The 21,436-nt window shown below is 46.2% G+C and overlaps 1 protein-coding gene across 1 annotated transcript in view; it reads left to right on the plus strand.

The window, feature by feature from the left end:
• CTNNA1 (catenin alpha 1) overlaps nt 1-21,436 on the plus strand; it is a 253,319-nt gene that overhangs the window by 125,864 nt on the left and 106,019 nt on the right. Inside the window, exon 2 of the mRNA XM_062629260.1 lies at nt 20,382-20,489. Coding sequence (XP_062485244.1) covers nt 20,385-20,489 — 105 coding nt within the window. The 5' untranslated portion in view covers nt 20,382-20,384. The remainder of the gene's footprint in view (nt 1-20,381; nt 20,490-21,436) is intronic.

Genomic DNA, 21,436 nt, shown 5'->3' on the forward strand with positions numbered 1-21,436 from the left:
TTTCAGCAGTGTTGTCACAGAAATAGAAAATCCAGTTCCAGTGGAAACATACAGTTTAGACCTGTATGCTGGGACCAGCAGTCACGTAGTTACACCAGGAGCTACATAAACAAGGCCCTTCCTCACTTAGCACTCAAAGCTACCTCAGGATTTCGCAGCAAAAAGGCAGCTTTCCTCCTGTGACTACACCCACCCGGGTGTCTTCAGGTGGCACTCGTCAGGGATCGCCCTTGTGCACAGATCTGACTAATGGGGACACGCTGCCAGACTGTGTCATCACCAACCACGTTCTGCTCTGACGTGCTACGCTTCAGATTGCCCGAATAGAGGTAAGACTGAAGGCAGTTGTTTGCTTTATGACTTAACAACCCACATGCAGTATCACTGTGGCAGCCTCTCCTCAACTGGCCTCTCCCCTGGCTTACATTTGGTTTTCACTGCGTGAAAAGGGGCGAGAGGAGCGTTTGAAAACTCTGGGAAAGCAGGATTACAAACCCACAAACACGGCTAAAGTAAAGACTCGGGGTCAGGCAGAAAACTTCCCATTTCAGAAAATGGATTAGATTTCAAGATGCTTGCACAGCCTGATGCTATCTTAATGACATGTACTGGATGGGAAGTGTAAGGCTATTGTTCCTGGGTGCCTGTCTAAACAACACCCTGCATTTTAGTCTCCTTGATAGAGCCTGCCACCATGCTCCAAGAGAGCTGTTAATTAAGAGACAAAGTACAATCTCAACCAGGCTGGCTCTATTTTATCTAATATTAGTTTTTGTTTGCTGAGTCTTTTAACTCGCTCCACAAGCCAGCAGAGCTGCCAGCTGATCTACTTTTCCCTTTGCTTTGCAGCCGCGTGGTGCAGAACATGTGATTCTCCACAACTCCAGGCCTTCTACCTTTGAGTTTGTAGTTTCAAAAAGGATGATTTGTTTTACATCTGACATTTTGTCCTGAAAGGATGCGAGATGTGCAGAACTGTGGAACGTGGAAGCCACTGCAGGAGGCCAAAACATGATATTAAAAGCAGTAATGAAAGAAAGAAAGCAAGCTATTGAAGTATAAACTCAATTTTACTAAGAGTATGCTACAGATCAGAAATGAGTAGTTTGAATCAATGGTGCAACTGACACCAAAATATTAATGATTTGGTACAAGCAGCAAATACAAAGAGCTTAAAAAAAATCTGTTTTCTCTGTGTTTCCAGAGGAGAGCCTATTTGTTGAGGCACTGAAGAACCTGTATTGTTTTAATAATGCGTATCTCAGTCAGTATCATAATTACAGATCTCACTTTCTTTCGATTAACTTCACTCACCGACAAGGTTGGACTCTTGATCCCTATTTTCTTTCTGGATTGTGAAACAACGGTATGCCATTTATTTCCTTGATTTGGACCCTTTTCTTGGATTAAACCTGCAGGAAGGAAAAATGCAATCTAAATCGCTGTAGGACACTGCCTTGTCCTGCAGGAAAGGCTTGTAGGAGCATGGCAAAAATGGTCCTGCTGATGCCACTGAACCAGGACCTGGAGGAAAGTCACAGTCCTGAACCATGGGGTTACCCTGACCTGGGGACATCCCCCTCGGGAACCCACATGGCTGCCCATCTCCCTCAGCTAAATCACATACCTTGAATAAACCTCCCTTCCTGGTAGGTTGCCCAGTCTCTATTTTGTTTAATATCAAAGGATGGAGAGAGTAGATTCAGGTATCTTGGAAGCACTGGCAAATGAGTCATGAAATGTATTAACTTTATTCAATTGTTTTTACAATCCAGTACAAGTGTAAGCTCTGTAGAGACATTTGTATTAAAAACCATCTCAACACGCACTATGAAAAATGACACAGTAATCGTTGCTCAATAAAAATGGTCACTCTCTCACAAGAGGCTCACTGAGACTTTACGAAGAGACCTTTGAAACAAATTACTCATTAAAGAGGACTCTCCCCACTGCAAACGTGCCTCTGTGGATTGAGGGTGAGTTCCTAAAACCTCCTTCTCTTCTGAGAGGAGCTGTGCTGGCCCTACTTTGCCTCTGGGATTACTTCTCCTCTGTATTCTTGTTGTTAGAGACAGTTGCAGAAAGCCAAGAATTTTCCTAAAAGCAACAGATTTCATGAATCACAGAATCCCAGACTGGTGTGGGTTGGAAGGGATCTTAAAGCTCACCCAGCTCCAACCCCCTGCCACAGGCAGGGACACCTTCCACTAGAGCAGCTTGCTCCAAGCCCCTGTGTCCAACCTGGCCTTGAACACATGGAGGTTAAGGTAAGTAGGTTTCCAATTCACAAAGCAAGAGGAACTAAGCTATTATTTTTTCTCCATCCCCTTCAAATCCCAACACCCATCACCCCCCTGTTGTCTACAGTCCTTTCTTGCCCTGTGCTACCTCAGGAAGACAAAGCCAGTTTTGACCTAAAATTTGTTGATTCTGCCTTTGGGACTGGCACTGTTTAACATCGTTGTCAGTAACGTGGGCAGTGGGATCGAGCACCCTCATGAACTTTGCCAGTACGGAGCTGTGTGGCGCAGTCACACACTGGATGGGATCCAGAGGGACCTGGACAGGCTGCAGAGGTGGAACCCTGCGAACCTCATGGAGTTCAGCAGGGCCAAGTGCAAGGTCCTGCACGTGGCTCAGGGCAATCCCCAGCACAAACACAGGTTGGGTGGAGGAGAGATTCAGAGCAACCCTGAGGAGAAAGACTCGGGGGTCTTGGTCAATGAGAAGCTCCCCATGACCCGGCTTCAGGGAGCGCTTGAGCCCAGAACCCCCCCGTGTGCTGGGCTGCATCCCCAGACTGTGAGCAGCAGTCGAGGGAGGGGATCCTGCCCCTCTGCTGGGCTCTGGGGAGACCCCCCCTACAGTCCTGATTCAGCTCTGGGGCAGCAGCACAAGAGGGATGTGGAGCTGTTGGAGGGAGTGCAGAGGAGGCCATGGAGATGCTGTGAGGGCTGGAGCAGCTCTGCTCTGGAGCCAGGCTGAGAGAGCTGGGCTGGGGCAGCCTGGACAAGAGAAGGCTCCTGAAGGGGAGACCTCAGAGCAGCTCCAGTGCCTAAAGGGGCTGCAGGAAACCTGGAGAGGGGCTTTGGACAAGGGCCTGAGGGACAGGACAAGGGAATGGCTTTAACCTGCCAGAGGGGAGACTGAGATGAGCTCTTAGGCAGAAGCTCTTCCCTGTGAGGGTGCTGAGGCGCTGGCACAGGGTGCCCAGAGAAGCTGTGGCTGCCCCATCCCTGGCAATGTTCAAGGCCAGGTTGGACACAGGGGCTTGGAGCAAGCTGCTCTAGTGGAAGGTGTCCCTGCCCGTGGCAGGGGTTGGGGCTGGGTGAGCTTTAAGGTCCCTTCCAACCGAAACCAGGCTGGGTCTCCATGATCCCATGGAAAAGCCGGGGCTGTGCCGAGCTGCGGTGCCGCGGGTTCACGCCCCCGCCGGGCCGGGGCCTCACCTGCGGCGGGCGGTGCCGGGAAGGGCGCGGGGGCGGCGCGGCGGGCGGCGCCGGGAACAGCAGCCGGGCTGTGCCGCGCGGGGCGGGGAGGTGCCCGGAAGAGCCGATTTCCTCAGCGGGACGGGCGCGGCGGCGGGACCGGCGGACACGGACAAAGCGGCCGCGGGCGGACCCCAGCGAGCGGCGGCGGAGGTCACCTTCCTGCGCACGGTGAAGTTGGGGGGCTCCGGGGGCGGCATCGCCGCTGTTTCTCTCACTTGGAAACTTTTGCGCGGTGTAGGCGGGCCGGGCCCTGCCGGCCGCCGCTGCCGTGTGAGGAGCGGCGGGACCCTGAGGAGGGGGAGCAAAGTGGAGCGCGGCCCGGCTCGGAGCTGCGGGGAGGAGCGGAGCGGAACGGGCCGTGCCGCCGCCGCTGGGGCGTGGGCCGGGGCCCGGGCCTGGCCTGGGAGGCCGTGGAGTGCCGGGGCGGTGCGGGTGGTGGGGACCGGAGGCCGGCTGAGAGTTGGGGGGCAGCCGGTTGTGTTTAGTACCGCTGAGAACGGCTCTCCGGGGGGGGAGCCGCCGGGCGAGCCCTGCTCCCGGAGAAGTTTCGGTGGCGGCGGGGCTGCGTGCCGAGGCTCCGCCCCGCGCTGGGGCCGCCCCGGCGCCGCACTCCGGCTGCGGGCCCGGGCGGGGCGGCCGCGAGCCGGGCAGAGCGCGGAACTGCCTTGGCCGCGGTGCGCACTTCGCGGCCCCTTGCTTCTGGTGGGGTCCAGCCGACGTGAGCCTCTTCCCTCTCGCCCGAGCGGGTGTTTTTGTTCCCGTCCTCGACACACAGCCTCCCCTAGCCGGGAGCAGATCCCTCCTTAGTTCGGCGCTGCCACGTTTTTCGACACCCACCTCTAATCTGCTGGTATGCAGTTAGGTGAACGCTTCTCCTTCGCTGGCAAGAAGTTTCGTGCTACTTTTTGCAGCTAAAAAGCGGGGAGAGCGTCTCAACCTAAAACGCTGGGCTGTGTGTAACCCTTGTCCCGGCTTCTCCTTTGCCCGGGGTCCCTGAGCAGAGCATATCAGCCGGGTTTTATTCACTGCTTTATGCTAGTTCGGCACACCCGAAATCTTTCAGGCTGAAAGTTTTCAGGGAAGCGTGTGGTGCACGCACTTAGGGAGGAATTGGATGTGAGCGAGGGGGCACTTTACTGCCTGCCTGCCCTGCTCAGAAGGTGACCAGTGCCTTCTGGCAAGGCTGATCGATCGCTTCCTTGCCCAGTCTGGGCTACCAGCCTCTGTGTCCTCGTTCCAGCGGGCTATGACTCAAGGCATGTCTGGTTTATCTGTATTAAACTAGTCTGGGAGCTCTTTGCTGCCCTTCCCCAGTTTCTGTTTTTTCTTTGTCTTTTGTTTTTTGTGATGGGGGTTGTGGAGAGATAATCTTGGTGCTGGAGTTACAGTGCAGGAAAAACACAGGAAACAAATGAGTGGGGAAGCAGGGGCTATGGGAGAAGCTCCCTTAGCTGCACAGTGCTAACTCATCCTCAGTCCTACTGACTACACTAGGCTCCAAGTACTTCCAAGCCTAGCTAAAGGCTGTGTTTGTGTTTTGTTTTTTTTTTTTTTTCTTTCCAGCTCTTGGGTTGGTTTGTTGGGAGGTTTATGTTTAAATGAAGGTGGAAGCCCAGCTTGCTTTGCAGTATGTGTGGTCTTGTAGGTACCCTTTGGTGTGTCTTGGGGTGCTAAGGGCATGTTAAGTGTTTAGTAGGACTTGTTTCTCCCTGCTGAATTGAAGGTTTCTGTTTAAAAGGGGCAGAACTTTATGTTGAGTCACTAACTATTTTAATTTTTTAGGTTTTAAAATATCAAGGAAATGTTGCTGTTTTTTTTTTTTCTTTACTTAGGAGAAACAGCCAAAGCCTTATTACATTTTGGTTTTAAAAAGGCTTTGCCCATACTTTTTTCATAACAAACCACATGCTTTCAGTCTTTGTTGTTTTTTCAATCAGCTCTAATAATAGGCCTCTGCATCAGAGATTAACAGTTCACACAAGGTGGCAGGGGGAGCACAGCGGGCACAGATTAGAAATCCTATGCCCCAAATGATGACTTAAAATACCAATGTACATATTTGCCTCTCAATACATTTTAGTTTTGTGAAATATCAGCATTTCTATGCAGGCATGTGTAGTGCTAACATTAATTTGCAGCTGCTTTGCAGGTCTGGTAAAGTTAACGGAAAGGTGTAACAGAAAAGTAATTTGTGTGTTTTTCAGCAGCATGGGTATCTTCCTTCTGCAGCTGGGAAGATCAAGACACTGATCTCACAAAGGAAGGCAAATGTTTATGAGCTAGAAATATACTTTAGTGGGACTTCAGCCTTGCCTTGAGATTATATCCACTGTTACTGTTTGATTTCTAAATTACCTTTCTTATGTAGGGAATTAGTGAAGCTCACAAAAATACTTAGCTGCAAAACCTGTCTGCTCATCACAGGTAGGTAGTAGGGCTGGTCTGCGGGGAAGACCAATGTGGCCCTGATGCTTCTGTTAGAGGACTCGCTGTATACAGTTTTACTTGGTATTTCTTGGCTTTGCTGGATGTGAAAGGAAACGTGATCGATAAAAGAGGATTGAGTATTATTTTCTTAGGACTGTGCCATGCTGAGACAGGCATCCAGCATGGAGATGAATGCCTGTTGTTTTCTGCTGTCCTGCCTCAACTGGAAATCACTAAAACCACTGGTGCTGCAGAACTTTAATGTATATAACCTTGAGGATTTGGATCCTTTACTACTCTGGGAATTCACCCTGATTTAGTTTTATAGCTAATCTGGAATAGCTCCATTCAGTCAGTTTATAGCTTGTGCGTTGGTTAAACAGCCTTGCAGCTTTAGAGAGAGTGCAGATGTTTGATAATTACTGCTTTTAACTCATACTATTTTAATCCAGTGTATGAGACTTAAAATAGGGCTTGCCCACTAAATTGAATACCAGCACCCTTTCTGGAGGAGCTGTGCTAAAAAGCTGAGCATTGCAAGTGACCTGCTGTGCTGCAGAGCAGAACTGGGTGCAAGTAGGTTTATCGAGGTGAAGGAGTGGCAGGAGGAATGCGGTCACTTCCACTGAAGGGGAACTCTCCTTGAATGACTGAGACTTTTCCAGTCAGGATGAATGGGTGTTAAGTTTCTTGTCAGCAGTGGGTTAATATAGACTCTTCTGTTGGCAAATCTAATGCTTAAATACGATTCATAATTCCTCCTTGAGGAAGAGCCATCTACCTTTACTCCAACCGTGATTACATTATTTCTGTTAATCCCAGATGTACTACGGAAAACATCTGCTAGTCCTTTGACACGTGTTTATAAATAGCTCTTGTGAATCAGAGGAGTAACCTTTTTTCCCTGTGCTTTATGAAGACAGGAATTATTAAATATGCAGATGTGAAGGCATAACTAAAGGAGTAACAGTTACCAAGGTAGAGCGTAGAGCAGTGCTGAGAACATGAAACCAAGCTGGGTGCCAGTCAGTTCCCTGACAGATCTGTTGTAATAAGGGGAATGACAGAGACAAGGAGGAGCACCGATGTGTGTTACAATTCAAGAGGGAGTTAAACTCCTGTCGTGTTTCCAAGGCTGTGAGGGGGTTGAGAGCAAGTAAGATGGGGAACCATCAGCAGTTTTTACAGCTGATAACATGAGATACAACTTCAGCTTGTGATGTTTATTTTTTCCTGACAACACGCAGTTTTCTAAGATGTCTGTGCTCTGTTATTAACAGATCTATGTATCGTTAAGAAGAATTTCTGTGTGGAGCTGATATTGGGGAGCAAATGAGGAGTTAGTGGAAGTTAGGGTAGAAGAGGTTGTAAACATACTAGTGCACCTTGTTCTGGAGTAGACTTCAAATGGTTACTCTGAGAGACTGAAACTAGCGAGCTTGTGGATAGCTGATGAAGGATCAGGAGAAAAAACATCTGATTTTTCTTTACCTGGAAGTTAACTGAAGGAAATGGGGAGGGAGCATAGGGCAGGCAGTTCTGTCGTTGCTATTCTTCAGCATAAGATCAAGAGGTCATTGAGGTAAAGACTGAATTTGCTGCTTTTCAGCTCAGAGTAAAAATTAACGCTACTTGGGGACATGTGGCCTTGATGGCATGTGTGGGCTTTTTCCCCCCTCCTCTTCCACTCTTTCTCAGTCCTCCAGGCGTTTAGCGAGTCTTCAGTCACTGCATTATTCTGCGTGCTTTTGGAAGCGTTAGCTAGGCAGATCTAAGGCTCGAAGGGGAGGTTCTTCTTTCCATGTCGTTTTCTGGATGATACAGGCTCAGCACAGACAATCCACCGAAATGAATGGTCTGTACAAGGGCTGCAGTAACAACATGGCTTTACAGAGCCAAAAAGGTCAGTTTAATTTTTCACATAAACAAGGCTGAGCTGTATGCTTATAAAGCAGTGCTTAACCTGCGTAACACCAAGCAGGCTGGTATTCATCTTTGCAAAGTGCTCTTGAGATCTTCAGTTGAAGCCATAGATAGGGTTTTTTAATTGACTAGAATAAGAAATTTGGAAGTTGTTGAATAGCAGGGAACAGAACTGGTGGCATGCTGAAGAGCAAGAAGGTGCAAGTGAGTGTTCCTCTATGTTAACATGACTAATCACAGAATGGTTTGGGTTGGAAGGGACCTTCAGCTCATCCAGTTCCAACCCCCTGCCATGGGCAGGGATACCGTCCACTAGACCTTGTCCCTCAAGGCTCTGCCCGACGTGGCCTTGAACACTGCCAGGGATGGGGCATTTACCACTTCTTTGGTCATCCTGTTCCAGTGCCTCACCACCTTCACAGTAAAGAACTTCTTCCTAACATCCAACTTGAACTTCTACAGTTTTAGTTTAAGTCCATTACCCCATGTCCTGTAATCAAGATGTACAATTCCCTTTTCTTTACCCATGTCTTGCAAGCATGTCCTTGTAATGTATACTTGTAAAACTAATTTGCTTTAACATGACTTAAAGACCTTGTGAGTCTCACTGCTTGATGCTTAAGAGTTGCTTGGCATCTTGCATAATTTGTGACAGACTGTGGACATGTGTGCAAGGGACAAGTCTCATATAAACTTCACATATAATTTACCATAAAGTTAATTTCAATCAGTACCTGATGTCCAGATGTTTCAGAGTCTAATCATCTTAAATTATTTGTTTAAAGGCAGAGTAGTTGAACAGTAAACTGGAAGTCACGTTCGGGGGGCTTGATGCCATCTGATGACTGTAGTTGAGAGGTCCATCCAGCCTAGTGTCCTGTCCCCATGACTGTCATCACAAGGTTTTGGTTGTACCAGTCCCATCAACTTTCTATTCATCTAGCCTTTAGGCCAGGCTCTAAACCACAAGCCCTTCACCTGGCCTTGGCCCAGCTTGCTGTTAATGGCAACAGAAGGAGGGAATAAGATGGGAACTTGGGGGCCGTTTCCATTGCCACTGTTTGTCACACTGTTGAGCAGTATCCTCTGACTCCTTTGAGGCCTTTGAGGAGCAGTGGGTGCTCTTGGGTGGTGTCTTGTTCCTTGTCGTAACTACTGACCCTTGCACCTTCCTTTTTATTGATCCCACAGTCCTTGGGCTTCCCTTCCCTGTATCATTTCCTTGGGTGGTGGTGGTGTATAAAACCATCCCTAAAAGGAAAAGCAACAGACAAGCAATAAAACAAGCAATAGCAGATGAGAAAACGGCAGACAAGTAGCACTGCTTCCCTCAGGTGCTCTGCTGAGCTCTGCAGTGTCAGAGCTTCCCAGGCAGGAGTTGGAGCCTGGGCTGACTCCTTGACGTGCAGATGTGGCCAGTGCCCAGTGCTGGTGGGCTCGGTGCAGCAAATCTGTCCTCTCATTGTATTTAATAGGCTTAATTTTTTCCTTCTTGAGAGTTGAATGGCTTTGTACAAGCTCCAGGTAAAATGAAGGAAACAACATACTTGTGAGTATGTTGTGAGAGAGTAAAATGCAAGGGGTTGGGTTGGCTCTGTGAAAAACTGGAGTGGTTTAGATTTCTGTACAAAGTACAGCTTTGTAGTTCCTGCCACTTCACTTTTTAGAAGATGTGTTCAATTACAGGTGGAAACCCATTTCCTAACTGATATTAAACAAAGCATCCTGAAAGTGGAGAAGGCTTTTAGGGGACTGGGCATAGCCCATGCTTGTTATTCCATGGCACTTCTGCTGCTGGTGGAATCCTTGCTAACAGTATTCTCATTTTGTACTGGTTCAAGATGATAGTGTGGGTGGCTTTATTCCCTTTTTCTAGCTAAGGTTAGGGAGAAGAAATAACAATGTAAGATGAAATAAACAGTAGCAAAAAAGGCAAGAAGGTTTGTTTCTAGCAAACTAGAATAATGCAAATTAGTTGTGCAGAGTTAAAAGCTTATAACCACAAGGAAAAAAAGTTATTTTTCTGGTCTTTATGCATCAGTACTTCAGCATCAGGTGTTTGAGTCTGTTTCACTTAGTTTGCAGAATTGGCTAAAACAATTTGATTATGTTTAACGGAATGTTATTGTGGGCCTAAGGAGAAGTCAATGGTTATCAGGGAAAGACGCAGCGTTCAGCAGAACCAGAGGCAGGGCGCTGGTGCAGAGCCAACTGAACAGGATTTCTTAGCTCATCTGTTTTTTGTTCAGTAGCTTTGTCTTGTTTCCTGTTCCTGGGGCTGAGGAGAAGGGGTGGAGAGAGAAAATACCTCTTTAATCAGAGGGAGGTTGGTTTCTACTCAGTAAATGGCTGTGCTACTAGCTTAAAATCTGTCTCTTTTTTTCTTTTCTTTTTCTTTTTTTTTTCTTTTTTTTTTTTTTTCCCAGCAGGACTAGCCAGGCAATGATTCCTTCCTCTCAAAGCTTTTGGTTCCTTCCTGTTGCTTTTATGAAATGTGGGTGGGTCAGTGACTGTTTTAAACAAAAGTTGCTTTAATTGGTCATTCGTATGCTAAAGGCAGTGACTGGAAATGGTTCCTGTCCAGGCAGATCACCCTTAGCTGCCATTCTCATGCACCACCGCACACCCTCAGCAAGTTGGCACTTGACAGAAGGTGCTTGTGGCTTTGCAGGTAACCCTGGTGAGCATCCAAAAATCATCGCACCAGTGTGTTTTCATAATTACTTGGCTCTTCTGGAGAATTTGCAAAGTTCTCATCAGCCAGTGCTCTCTGTTCTCAGTATCTGCAGCCTATTGACAGTTTGTGTGGAGAGGAATTGGGGGGTGTTAGAGCATCCTACCCTGCATATTCATAGAATCACAGAGTGGTTTGGGTTGGAAGGAACCTTGAAGCTCATCCAGTTCCAACCCCTGCCACGGGCAGGGACACCTTCCACTAGAGCAGCTTGCTCCAAGCCCTGTGCAGCCTAGCGTTGAACAGTGCCAGGGATGGGGCAGCCACAGCTTCTCTGGGCACCCTGTGCCAGCGCCTCAGCACCCTCACAGGGAAGAACTTGTGCTTAAGAGCTCATCTCAGTCTCAAACTGTCTCAATGTTTAAAAGCATTCCCCCTTGCCCTATCTGCCAGGCATTGTAAAGAAAGATGCTTAATTTATCCAGACAATGCTTGTGCATTACATTTCTGTTCAGTCTTTCTTCCTGGGGTTTGTTTTTGTGATCCCTCCTTCTTAACTGCAGGATGTGTTGGTGGAGCTGCAAACTGAGAATAGTCTGGGGCCATGAAGTAATGGTGCAGTTTTTCCCGTGAAACTAATTCACTGTTTATAGCTAAAGAGATGTTGCTGAAGGTTGCCACAGGCTCCAAATGAAATTCTCATCCTTCTCACTTGTGGGTTTTGTTACTTCTATTTCTTTAAAAAATAATTGTTTTGTAATTTTGAGATAAGACTGGCAGAGTCCAAGTCAAAGTTCCTGCATCAAAGTGAAGAGCTGAAAAAGGAATTCTAAATTACTTTTCACAGAAGAACTTTAGAAAACATTTTACTTTGAAGAATCTTTACAGTCATGTTCTGCTTTGCTTCAGTGGGTGCTGCTCTTCTAGTAGCTTTTGCAAATGGAGAAAACTATGAAAAACTTCTTTCACTCTTACGACACTGAATTTTTGCTCTGTAGTCTTCAGTTGCCACTATGCTGGCCATGCAAGTGAGAACGGGTATGGCAGTTATGCCCTGTTAATACACGACTCTCCATTTCCTCCATGTTTAAGGAAATTGTCTCATTGAATCTCTAATTAGAGGAGTCTCTTCAAACATGTGTGAACGCAAACAGCTTCAGTATTTGTGTACTTTTGACTGTTCTAAATCCAAACCTTCATTAACAATCTTAAAGATGTGGTCAGCTAAAAGCACTGAAGGGTATTGCATAACAACGTATCAATTTGGGTATGAAGATGCGGTTTGAGTGAGGTCAGATTCTGGTTATTTCTGACTCTCGAGCTTAAACTGCACTTTTTATTGCAGCTCGAGTGCTGAAGATGATCAGAACAAAAATACCCAGGTTTTCTTTTCCCTTTATTGCCAGCCATCAGTGGTTTTTGCAAGCCAAGCAAGAATTAATTTTGCAGCACTGGCAAGTTTTTGTGCCAGCTGATAAAGTAGGCTAATTTCTATCAAACTTTTTCTTATTTGAGGAATAGTTGTGGCAAAATGGAATTTGTTAAAAGGTTCTTCTTGCATTCCTTGTTAACTTCAGGTTGGTAGCTGGAACCTGTGCTAGCATGGTTTGGGGTTGGAAGAGCTGTGCTCTGTAGCCACAGCCTGGTTATTATATCTCCTCTGACTGTGTATCCCTAGGGTCTGAAATGTGTACAGTGGTTCAGAGAGCAGCAGTATTGCTTAATAATTTTAGAGAAGCTTTGCAGTTTTCTGCCTCAAGGGTGGGAAGAGACACTGTGAGGAAGGAAGGGCTCTCTGTGGTTGAACTAGAGAGTGATTTGTGTTGGAAGGGACCTGAAAGCTCATCCAGTTCCAGCCCCTTGCTACAGGCAGGGACACCTTCAACTAGAGCTTGGTGCTCCAAGTCCCGTCCAACCTGACATTGCAAACTGCCAGGGTTGAGGCAGCCACAGCTTCTCTGGGCACCCTGTACCAGCGCCTCAGCACTCTCCCAGGGAAGAGCTTCTGCCTAAGAGCTCATCTCAGTCTCCCCTCTGGCAGGTTAAAGTCATTCCCCCTTGTCCTGTCCCTACACGCCCTTGTCCTGGAAAGCCCCTCTCCAGGTTTCCTGTAGCCCCTTTAGGCACTGGAGCTGCTCTAAGGTCTCCCCTTAAGGAGCCTTCTCCAGGCTGACCCAGCTCAGCTCTCTCAGCCTGGCTCCAGAGCAGAGCTGCTCCAGCCCTCGCAGCATCTCCATGGCTTCCTTTGGACTCCCTCCAACAGCTCCACATTCTTCTGTTGGATCAGAGTGGTCCAGCAGATGTACCAGTCTCATATCCCTTCCTCAGGCTGAGTCCCCTTGGTTTGTTTGAAAACACTAACTGTTAAGCTGTCAGCTTGAATGTGAGATGTCTGTCAGTGGTCTGGGGTTTGAGAGTTTGAAGTTACCATCACTACAGGGATAAGATCATGAAAGATATGCTTAAAATGAAGGTGTGTTGCCCTTCTGTGTGGCCAGTGTCACAGGCCTCATACAAAGAACAGTTAAAGTACAGCAGTTCCAAAATCAGAACAGATAGTCTTTTGTAAGTCGTCTTCCACTCCGTTTGTCTTGCAGGTCTTCAGCATAAAATGCACGAATGTTACTGTGAAAACAGAACGAACCATTTATTATTAATATTAATATCTTGCAGCTCATGACACATCCTTTCCCAAATACAAAGTTTTGCAGCTAGAATGTTAAAGTTTATCTTAGTTACGTAGGAGATTCTCTTTTTTAGAAGAAGCATGCTTGTCTTCTAAGGCAGTGCCTTGATACCCTCTCAGTTTTCTTTGTTGTTGGAATCCTGCTTGAGTTTTGGAAACTGAAAACTCTGCAGAAATGAGTTGGACACTTGTTGGGACATGCTGGGATATCCATCTGGTCAGTTCAACGAGGGTAAGCATGCATTTGGTTCTTGCATTCTTTTAGGATGTCATCCATGCCTTACTGTGACATGAGTAAGTCGCTAATTGCCCAATTCACATGTGATTTGGCTTGCCATGTGCCTCCTTTCTGGCTCCTTTGAGACAAAGCAATCCTGGCAAAAAGAAAATAATCAGAGCCTAGCACATAACTGAAAGCAGAGGGGCTGCTGTTAGCGCTGGCATCTCCAAAACCCAGTTTATTTGTACTTGTGAAATCCCTGCTGTGGTCCCAGGGACACCACAGTGAAGCTGCTTGTACAGAGTGTGCCTTCCATCCTGTTAATGATAGCCACCCCAAGCCAGAGTCACGACAACCTGTTGTGACAGAATGCATTCCTGATTTTTGGAATGAAAAGAAGTTATTTGAATCCACAGTACTATAGCAGTTGAGAAGCTGTTAGGAGATAGCATGCACCGCTTTGGAAGGTGTGTCACGTCTTAATCTTGTACATGCTCTCATGGGCTCTGGTTCCAGAGGGGAAAAGGTGATGCTATAGGCACACTATCTTTAGTTAGAGAAAACACCCATGTGGAAGAGAAAATGGTGACAAACTTTACTGATGTTCCTCAGGTTAGGTTGCATCTCCTAACTCAGTAGCAAGGTCTAAAGATTCCCTAAGCAAAGGGAGAAGTGGATAAGTATTTGTTACTGGCTGTGTGAGGCTTTCTGATGAGCAGTTTTAGATGGCTCTCTATGGGCCTCCTCCACAAGAGCAACAGGGAGAAAACAATATGAAAACGAATCCTGAGAGCTGGGTCTGGAATGGTAATGGTGAGAAATGCGCTTATCTGAACCAAAATACTGTCTTTTTTACTTTGCTGGTTACTATGCTCTGTTAAAAAAATGTGTAGCAAAGGTGAACATACTCAAGTGGCAGAAATGTTTTGATAATTGAAGGATACAGTCAATGCAACATCTAAGTTTGTATTAGTGTTTCTAACTGTGATAGTAAGGGTTTCTAAGGAGGTAGCGCCATCATGGCATTTATGGTGGAGGAGAGGATTTGGTGGCTGAGCAGATAAAATTTAAGGTTGAAGGCTGTGTTAGAAGAGGGTGACTATATCTAGTTTGATTTGTGTATAATTGATGTGAAACCAGCTAAAATCCTCCTTGAAAAGCATCACATATACCAAACACCCTTGACTAGCAGGTGTTCATATGCGGAGAGGACTATTGCTTTAATTGTGAAATGGCGCAGACAAATTCCTTTGGAGACTGAAGAGAAAGAGGAAAGAATGGAACTTTTTTTTCCTAGATACTTTTAGTTATATGTGAAGCAGTTTTGAACTGTCAGTAGCCATGGTGAAATGTTTGCGTGTGAGCTGGGTTTAATAGGAAGTGTGCCTTAACCTTTTTGAAACCCAAATGTTCAGAAGATGGTGGAAGTCAGAAACCTGGTTCCCACAGATCTTCATCTGCTGCCTTGTCTTCTGCCTTCAGCAAGGGTAAAGGATCGTTGCTGGTTATCAGGTGGGTTACGTAATAAACTAAACAAAACCAAAAAGATTCCTTTGGGAGCAAGGAAGATGGTTCACTTTCTGGCTGGAAGATGAAGCTGGGTTTAGAATCCCATTGTGCTTCATCCTCATGATTTGGTGATGGAATAAGGGCTGTTCTCATTACATTGCATAGAAAATCCAAAGACAGTCTACAGGCATGGTAGAGGGCAGGATTATCATTCAAAATGACTCTAGAGTACTTAAATAGGAGGGAAAGAAATAATCTGCAAAATGTGATTGAGTACGTATTGCTGTGCCTCGGGCAGAATTGGCTGCACAAAATGGGAATGACTAGGTGGGTAGCAGAAAGGGTGTTAAAATGGAGAATGTCTTCCCAGGTATAAAATGTTTTTGTTCTGTTTTCTTTTGTTAGGTTTTTGGATAGCATAATGATCAAATTCAGCATATGTGCTCTTGTGCTTGGCCCAAGTTAGCTCCTGCTGTGTTAGGAGATCACTGAATACTACCTTCTCTAATAACCTGAAATACTGTCTTCCCTAAGAACCAAAAGAGAACAGTGAGTGTAGGTAAAAGTCTTTGGAAAGCAGCCTGTTAGGATGGCTAAAATTTGAAGACTGATAGGTAGCATGTAGAAGACTCTTCAGGTAGCACAGGGTGGTGAGACTTAAGTTGCAGCATAGAAGATGGGCACTTAGATCTCCTCTGTGTAACCTAAAAGAGATTTGCCCAGGCCCAGAGGCTGGGAGGTTGCAGATCTCTTGGAACATACCAGCCCAGCAGTGCCTTGAGAGCCTGCCAGCACTATCTTCAGGTGCACATGGGATGCAGCCTGGAAGAACAAGACCATGAGCACTTGGCCTCTCCATGATGCTGAGAGAGCACTGCTGTCTAGTTCCAGCAGTGAGCTCTGCATACTGTTCCTTCATGGGGTTTCTAAAAAGCCTTGGGTGCCTTTAGGACACTTCTGCAAAGAAGCTGCAGAGCTTGCCAAAGCCTAGAAATTACTTATATTGCCAGTATTCTGGAAGGAAGTATCTGAAGTTATTCTTAAAACCTTGAGCTACCAGTTTTTGAGCACACCACAATCTTTAGTTGTGGCTTTTGGCAGGAGCACTGTATGCATCTTACCCTCACATCCAGGCAGGCAGCTGAGCTTTAAGGTCCCTTCCACCCAAACCTGTCTGGGATTCTTTGACTGCACAAGCTCCCACCTCATTGAACTCAAACATGGTAACAGGTAGTAAACCGAGTGAGAGAATATTGTAGCAGTCTTTAATTGTTGCCTCTTCCACAAGGCACAATTTCCACAATGGCTGTGGTAACTGTAACATCTAATAAAGGACAGAGGATGTCCTCTGGACACAGACTCGGGCTGCTGTAGCACTAGTTTCAGGCACCTGGGATGGCCCTAGAAATGGGTTCTCCCTCCCACAGAGCTACCATGTACAGGACACACAGCAGTGCACATACTGGAAGCAGGAATTTCATGGACAAAGTAGCACAGAGCACACAGCGGAAGAGAGCAAGCGATGCTGAATCTCAAGTGCTGGAAAATATAGAAAGGCACCACTCACTGCACAAAGAGTTATGGTAGCCCAGCCTCTAGTTTCATAAGCAGCAGGAAAGCTGCTTAAAACCAATATTCATCCTCCCACACCCCTCCAGGAACTCACTCCTGTCTTCACATCCCACCCCCTCTGCACTGGCACAGCTTTCCCCATGGCTGAGCCATTAACCAGCTGGGGAAGAACTGATTTGGCTGGAGGAAGAGAGATCCATTTTTGGCGGGTGGGCTGAGATCCATCTGGTTCACCATGCCACCACAGGAACTGCAAAGCAGAACCAGGGATAGCAAGAGGAGATGGCCACAAGGCCTATCAAGTGGAAACACAGGGCAAAGCTGCGTGTCACAGTCGAGTTGAACCAGGTGCTCTGAAAACAGAGCATGAAGTGCAGAGAGCAGGAACACTCTACCAGCACATCTAATGCTCGGGCATGTGAAGACCCAACTTTAGACCATGCTCCCAGCCAAGCACACTACCTGTAAACTGTTCAGGTTATTACAGTGGTTATGATGGTGCTCATAATTGTAGCAGATGATTCAAGACTAGTGCAGTTATATTTAAAGGGACTTGGTGTGCTTGCAAGGACACGACAGTGGAGGGAGAGTTCAAAGCAGCTGCTTCCACAGTTCCTGTTCCAGCCAGTGAGCAGCTCTGCAAGACCAGCTATCCCCAGAGAACCTGCTCCTGCCTTCCACAAATCACAGAATCCCAGACTGGTTTGGGACCTTGAAGGGACCTTAAAGCTGATCCAGTTCCAGCCCTTGCCATGGGCAGGGACACCTTCCACTAGAGCAGCTTGCTCCAAGCCCTGTGCAGCCTAGCGTTGAACAGTGCCAGGGATGGGGCAGCCACAGCTTCTCTGAGCACCCTGTGCCAGCCCCTCACAGGGAAGAACTTGTGCCTATGAGCTCATCTCAATCTCCCTTCTGGCAGGTTAAAGCCATTCCCCTTTGCCTTATCGTCCAGACAGCTGCAGTCATTTTAGGCCCTCTTTAGGTATTGGAAGAGTTTGTTTTAAGCAACAAGGTGAACTCCACAGGGTTCTCTTGGTGAGAGTGCAGCCCTGCTTCAGCATGTCCATGACAGTTGTCCTTTTATCCCTTACACCAGCCCCATTCATTCTCACACACATTTGTAAGCTGTGGCCTGTTCGTGTGTTCTTCACAAGCATTTAATTGAATAAACGTATTTACAGCAGTATACAAATGATACCCGTGCTGCCAAACAGTGTATTTGATATCAAGTTATGCTTTTTAGATAAATTTCAATAACGTTCATACTAAGTGGTTTTATAGACCATTACTTTTGGCCAATTTGTGAGCTATCATACTAACGTGTTCTCAGATGAATTGCCTTCATTATCTTACTAATACAATTAATGTATCTTCTCATGGTTACCTCGTCCTGCACTTTGTTTCTGCAAGAGGTATAACAATTAAATACACAGAAACAGCTTTTACCTAGAAACCTAATGGGCTTTTCAGAGCCCTGGTCATGTTTTTTCAGAAACCATAAAATCTTTCAGTGTGTTTTTTCTTGGCTTCTTATATAGGAAGTGTTCACCCCTAGCTAATCGGGAGGGAATAAACCAGTGTAATTCCTTGCTGCGGGTGAAGGACACTTCACAGCTCACCCTCTGCCAGTGTCTGGGCCACAGCACAAGCTAGGGTGGATCTGGACCCGCAGAAGAGGAAGGGGGTAATTGGGGTAGAAGGATAATCAGTGATTTCACAGGACTTAGTGGGAAGCATCAGAGGGAGGGCGAGGAGGAGGAGGAGGAGGAGGAGGAGGAGGTGGCAGTGGCAGTCCTCCACCTTCCTGCACTCAGCTCAGTTGGGTTTCCACAGCTGCAGGAGCTGGGACCCTTCATCGACACCTTCAAGCTTTTTGATTTAAACCAGTCAGACATGTTGTGTGTATGCTAGCATGGCCCAGCCTATTCCTATTTTCTTTTCAAGCTTTCAGCTTTTTGAGTTCTCTCTCCTCAGTGTGGGTGTAAGTGGAAGGCTGAATGCAGGTGAGGTGAAAAAACCCCACTTTGCACCTTGTGAAGTTGTATTTCAGCGTTTGACAGCACGTAGGCTTTGCAGGGCAAAGGTCTGATTTCAGCAGTGTAGTGAGTACTTCAGCTATCGATTCATGTCTGTGGTGGCATTATGGCATGGCTTGGGGTCAGCCTGCCGTGGAGGTGCCTTGAAGTGAAGCCAGATGATGGGGCTTGGAGCAGCCTGGTCTAGTGGAAGGTGTCCCTGCCTGTGGCAGAAGGTTGGAACTGGAGGATCTTCAAGGTCCCTTCCAAGCCAAACTAGAATGTGATTCTGTGATGATGGTCTGACTTCTTCATGCCCTTTCAGGCTGAGCTTCTTGAGTGCCTGCCTGAGAGGTTTTATTCTTCAATGGGAAACAAGCAGCCAGGGCTGTGATGTTTCTGCATGTTTAACTGTTAGTGTTGGCGTGCTGGTATGAAACGGTTGGTTGTTGGTATGTGTCCTCCACATTGCTTGTGACCAAAATTAGTGCCTTGCCCCCAGTTTAAAAACAATGGGGCGTTGTTCTCTGCTGGCAGCTCAGGGACATCTGGTGCTGTCAGAGCAATCTCTCTGGGGGGATCCTGTGCAGGCGATGTGCTGACCAGAGCAAGGTTTAAAGATGCTGGTTTTACATAGCTGATAAAAGCTTTAATACAACTTCAGCAGCAGGTGCTTAGGAGAAGGGGTGGAAGGAGACATTGGAAATGTAGTTCTCTTCTGGGGTTTTTAAAAATAAAAAGTTACAACGTGGGTTTAGTCTAATCTTGAATTTTGAGGGTAACCAAAAGCAGGAAGATCTGGAATCTATTAAGTCTGAAGTGGTATGAACTGGTTTTATGCACCTGTGTCCTTTAAATCCATTTTTAAACTGAGATGATGGTTCTGGTTGTTCCTTTGTGCAGTACAGCATCACAGTGTTACGCTAATGGTGGTTGTGGTGGTAGTTCATAATTTTTAATTCTTTTAATGCTTTCAAAAGCAGAGCTATTTTAGTAGTTTCACAACTTTCCCTGTAATCATATTTGCTGTTCCATTGGGATGTTGATATAAAACTGTAACGGGCAGGAACAGCTCAGTGACAGCTTTTAACAGATCTCTTCATGCAAATTTGCTTTTTCCTCCTATGTAAATGTTAAGGGGAAGTGTAATAGATACGTGAGCTGCTAAATATGAACCAACTGGATTTTCTGGCTTTATAAGGCTTATATTCATGATTTTATCTTTGTACTTCCAAAGGTGAATTGGATGTAGGAGGAGTGAATTAAGTTAGAACCTGGCTCGACAGAGCATTTGGGGCAGTGCTTGATGGTGGAGCTGGGAACAGTAGCAGCTTAATGGTACTGTTGAAGTTGAGGTGTTCCCTTCTGCTCCTCCAAGACCTTGGGCTGCATATCGCAGCTGGACTGAGGCCACAAGACAGCTCTCTTGGAGGGAGGCAGCAGGAATTTGGAAGGGATTGCTTCCTTAGCCTCCAGCTGCATGGGTAATGTGCCCCTGGTGCCTGTGAGGCCCTTTCCTGTTGGTTGGGGACCACTGAGGAGCAGACTGTCTTGTCATTGCCCATCTCATCATTGCTCTGATAAAATATTGTGGCTTCTCAATAGGTTTTGGTGAATTTTTACTTGGTCTTGTTTTTATTTTCTAAACAAGACATGGTTATGTCTGTATATTGTCATATCAGGCAGCTTTTTAAACTATTGCCAGCTGAACCAAAGCTGGTATTTCCAGAGACAGTATAACCTTAACTTACATCAAATGGATGTGTTGTGTGTTTAATAGCCTCCACTTCAACTCATTTTAAAATACTTTGCAGCAGTATTAATAATAATAAAGTTGTATTCATGTAGCTATCTTCTTTTCCTAGAAATGACTGCTGTTACTGCAGGCAACGTTAACTTCAAATGGGACCCCAAAAGCTTGGAGATAAGAACACTGGCAGTTGAAAGACTACTTGAGCCTCTTGTTACACAGGTAGGAAAAAAAAGGGGCAAAACCTGTATTATTTTTGTTAAGTAACGCTCAAAATGTAAATTCTTGAAGTAAACCCACTACAAATCTAAAGATGGAGAAAAGCATACAAGTAATTTTTGTACAGTTTTATTGTGATGGGGTTACTGGGCAGGTGTAGAAAGACTGTGCTGCTTCACCACCCAATAAGACATATTTTGATTCAGAGTGCAGAAATGCATGTTAGTAACTAATCTGTGTTTTGGGTGGTGTGCTGCGCTGTTTATTTGTTGAGTGTTTAAAACGCTAGGCTTGTTCAGCCTGGAGAAGGGAAGGCTCAGGGGAGACCTTATAAGCCTTTGTTACAGTTTCAGTATATCTTGTAAAAGATATGCTTTCTTTAAATTTCTGCCTACATGTTATGCTGGTTTTGTGAATAAAAGCTTATTTCTGCATGGTGTATAATGTTGAGTGACATGCACTGAGGAATGAGGGGAAGCTAGAGTAAGTCTTGTAAATGTAAGCTGTGAAGGTTCTTGGAAGGGATTTTCTTGGAGGCCTCAAAGAGAAGGTGCACTGGAGATGGTTAACTCATCTTTTTTAGCATTGTTTTCCTGAAATATGAAAGTTTTAAACTGACAATGAACTGGACACAACTCCTGCTGAGCACAGACTGCAGCCATCAGATTCTGCTTCCAGTGTTAACATCTCTTTAATCACCAAGCTGCTGTCTATACCTGCCCTTTGCTCCCTCTAGATACTGAGATGTGCTGTTGGGTGATCTACTACATAGCTTTCTAGCCTGAGGTATTGGTGAAGTCTTTCCTTAAGAGAAATTGTCCCAGTTTCACAAAGTTAACTGAGCAAACATGTTTATAGGACCTCTTTGTCCATGTTCAGTGTCTGGGACTTATTCCTCAAGTAGCACAACAGGCAGTCCCAAATTTTGAGAATGATGTGACTGGCAAAAG

Source organism: Pezoporus occidentalis, unplaced genomic scaffold (assembly GCF_034315485.1).
Source record: "Pezoporus occidentalis ecotype Australia unplaced genomic scaffold, CSIRO_AGI_Poc_V1 ctg33, whole genome shotgun sequence".
Lineage (NCBI taxonomy): Eukaryota > Metazoa > Chordata > Aves > Psittaciformes > Psittacidae > Pezoporus > Pezoporus occidentalis.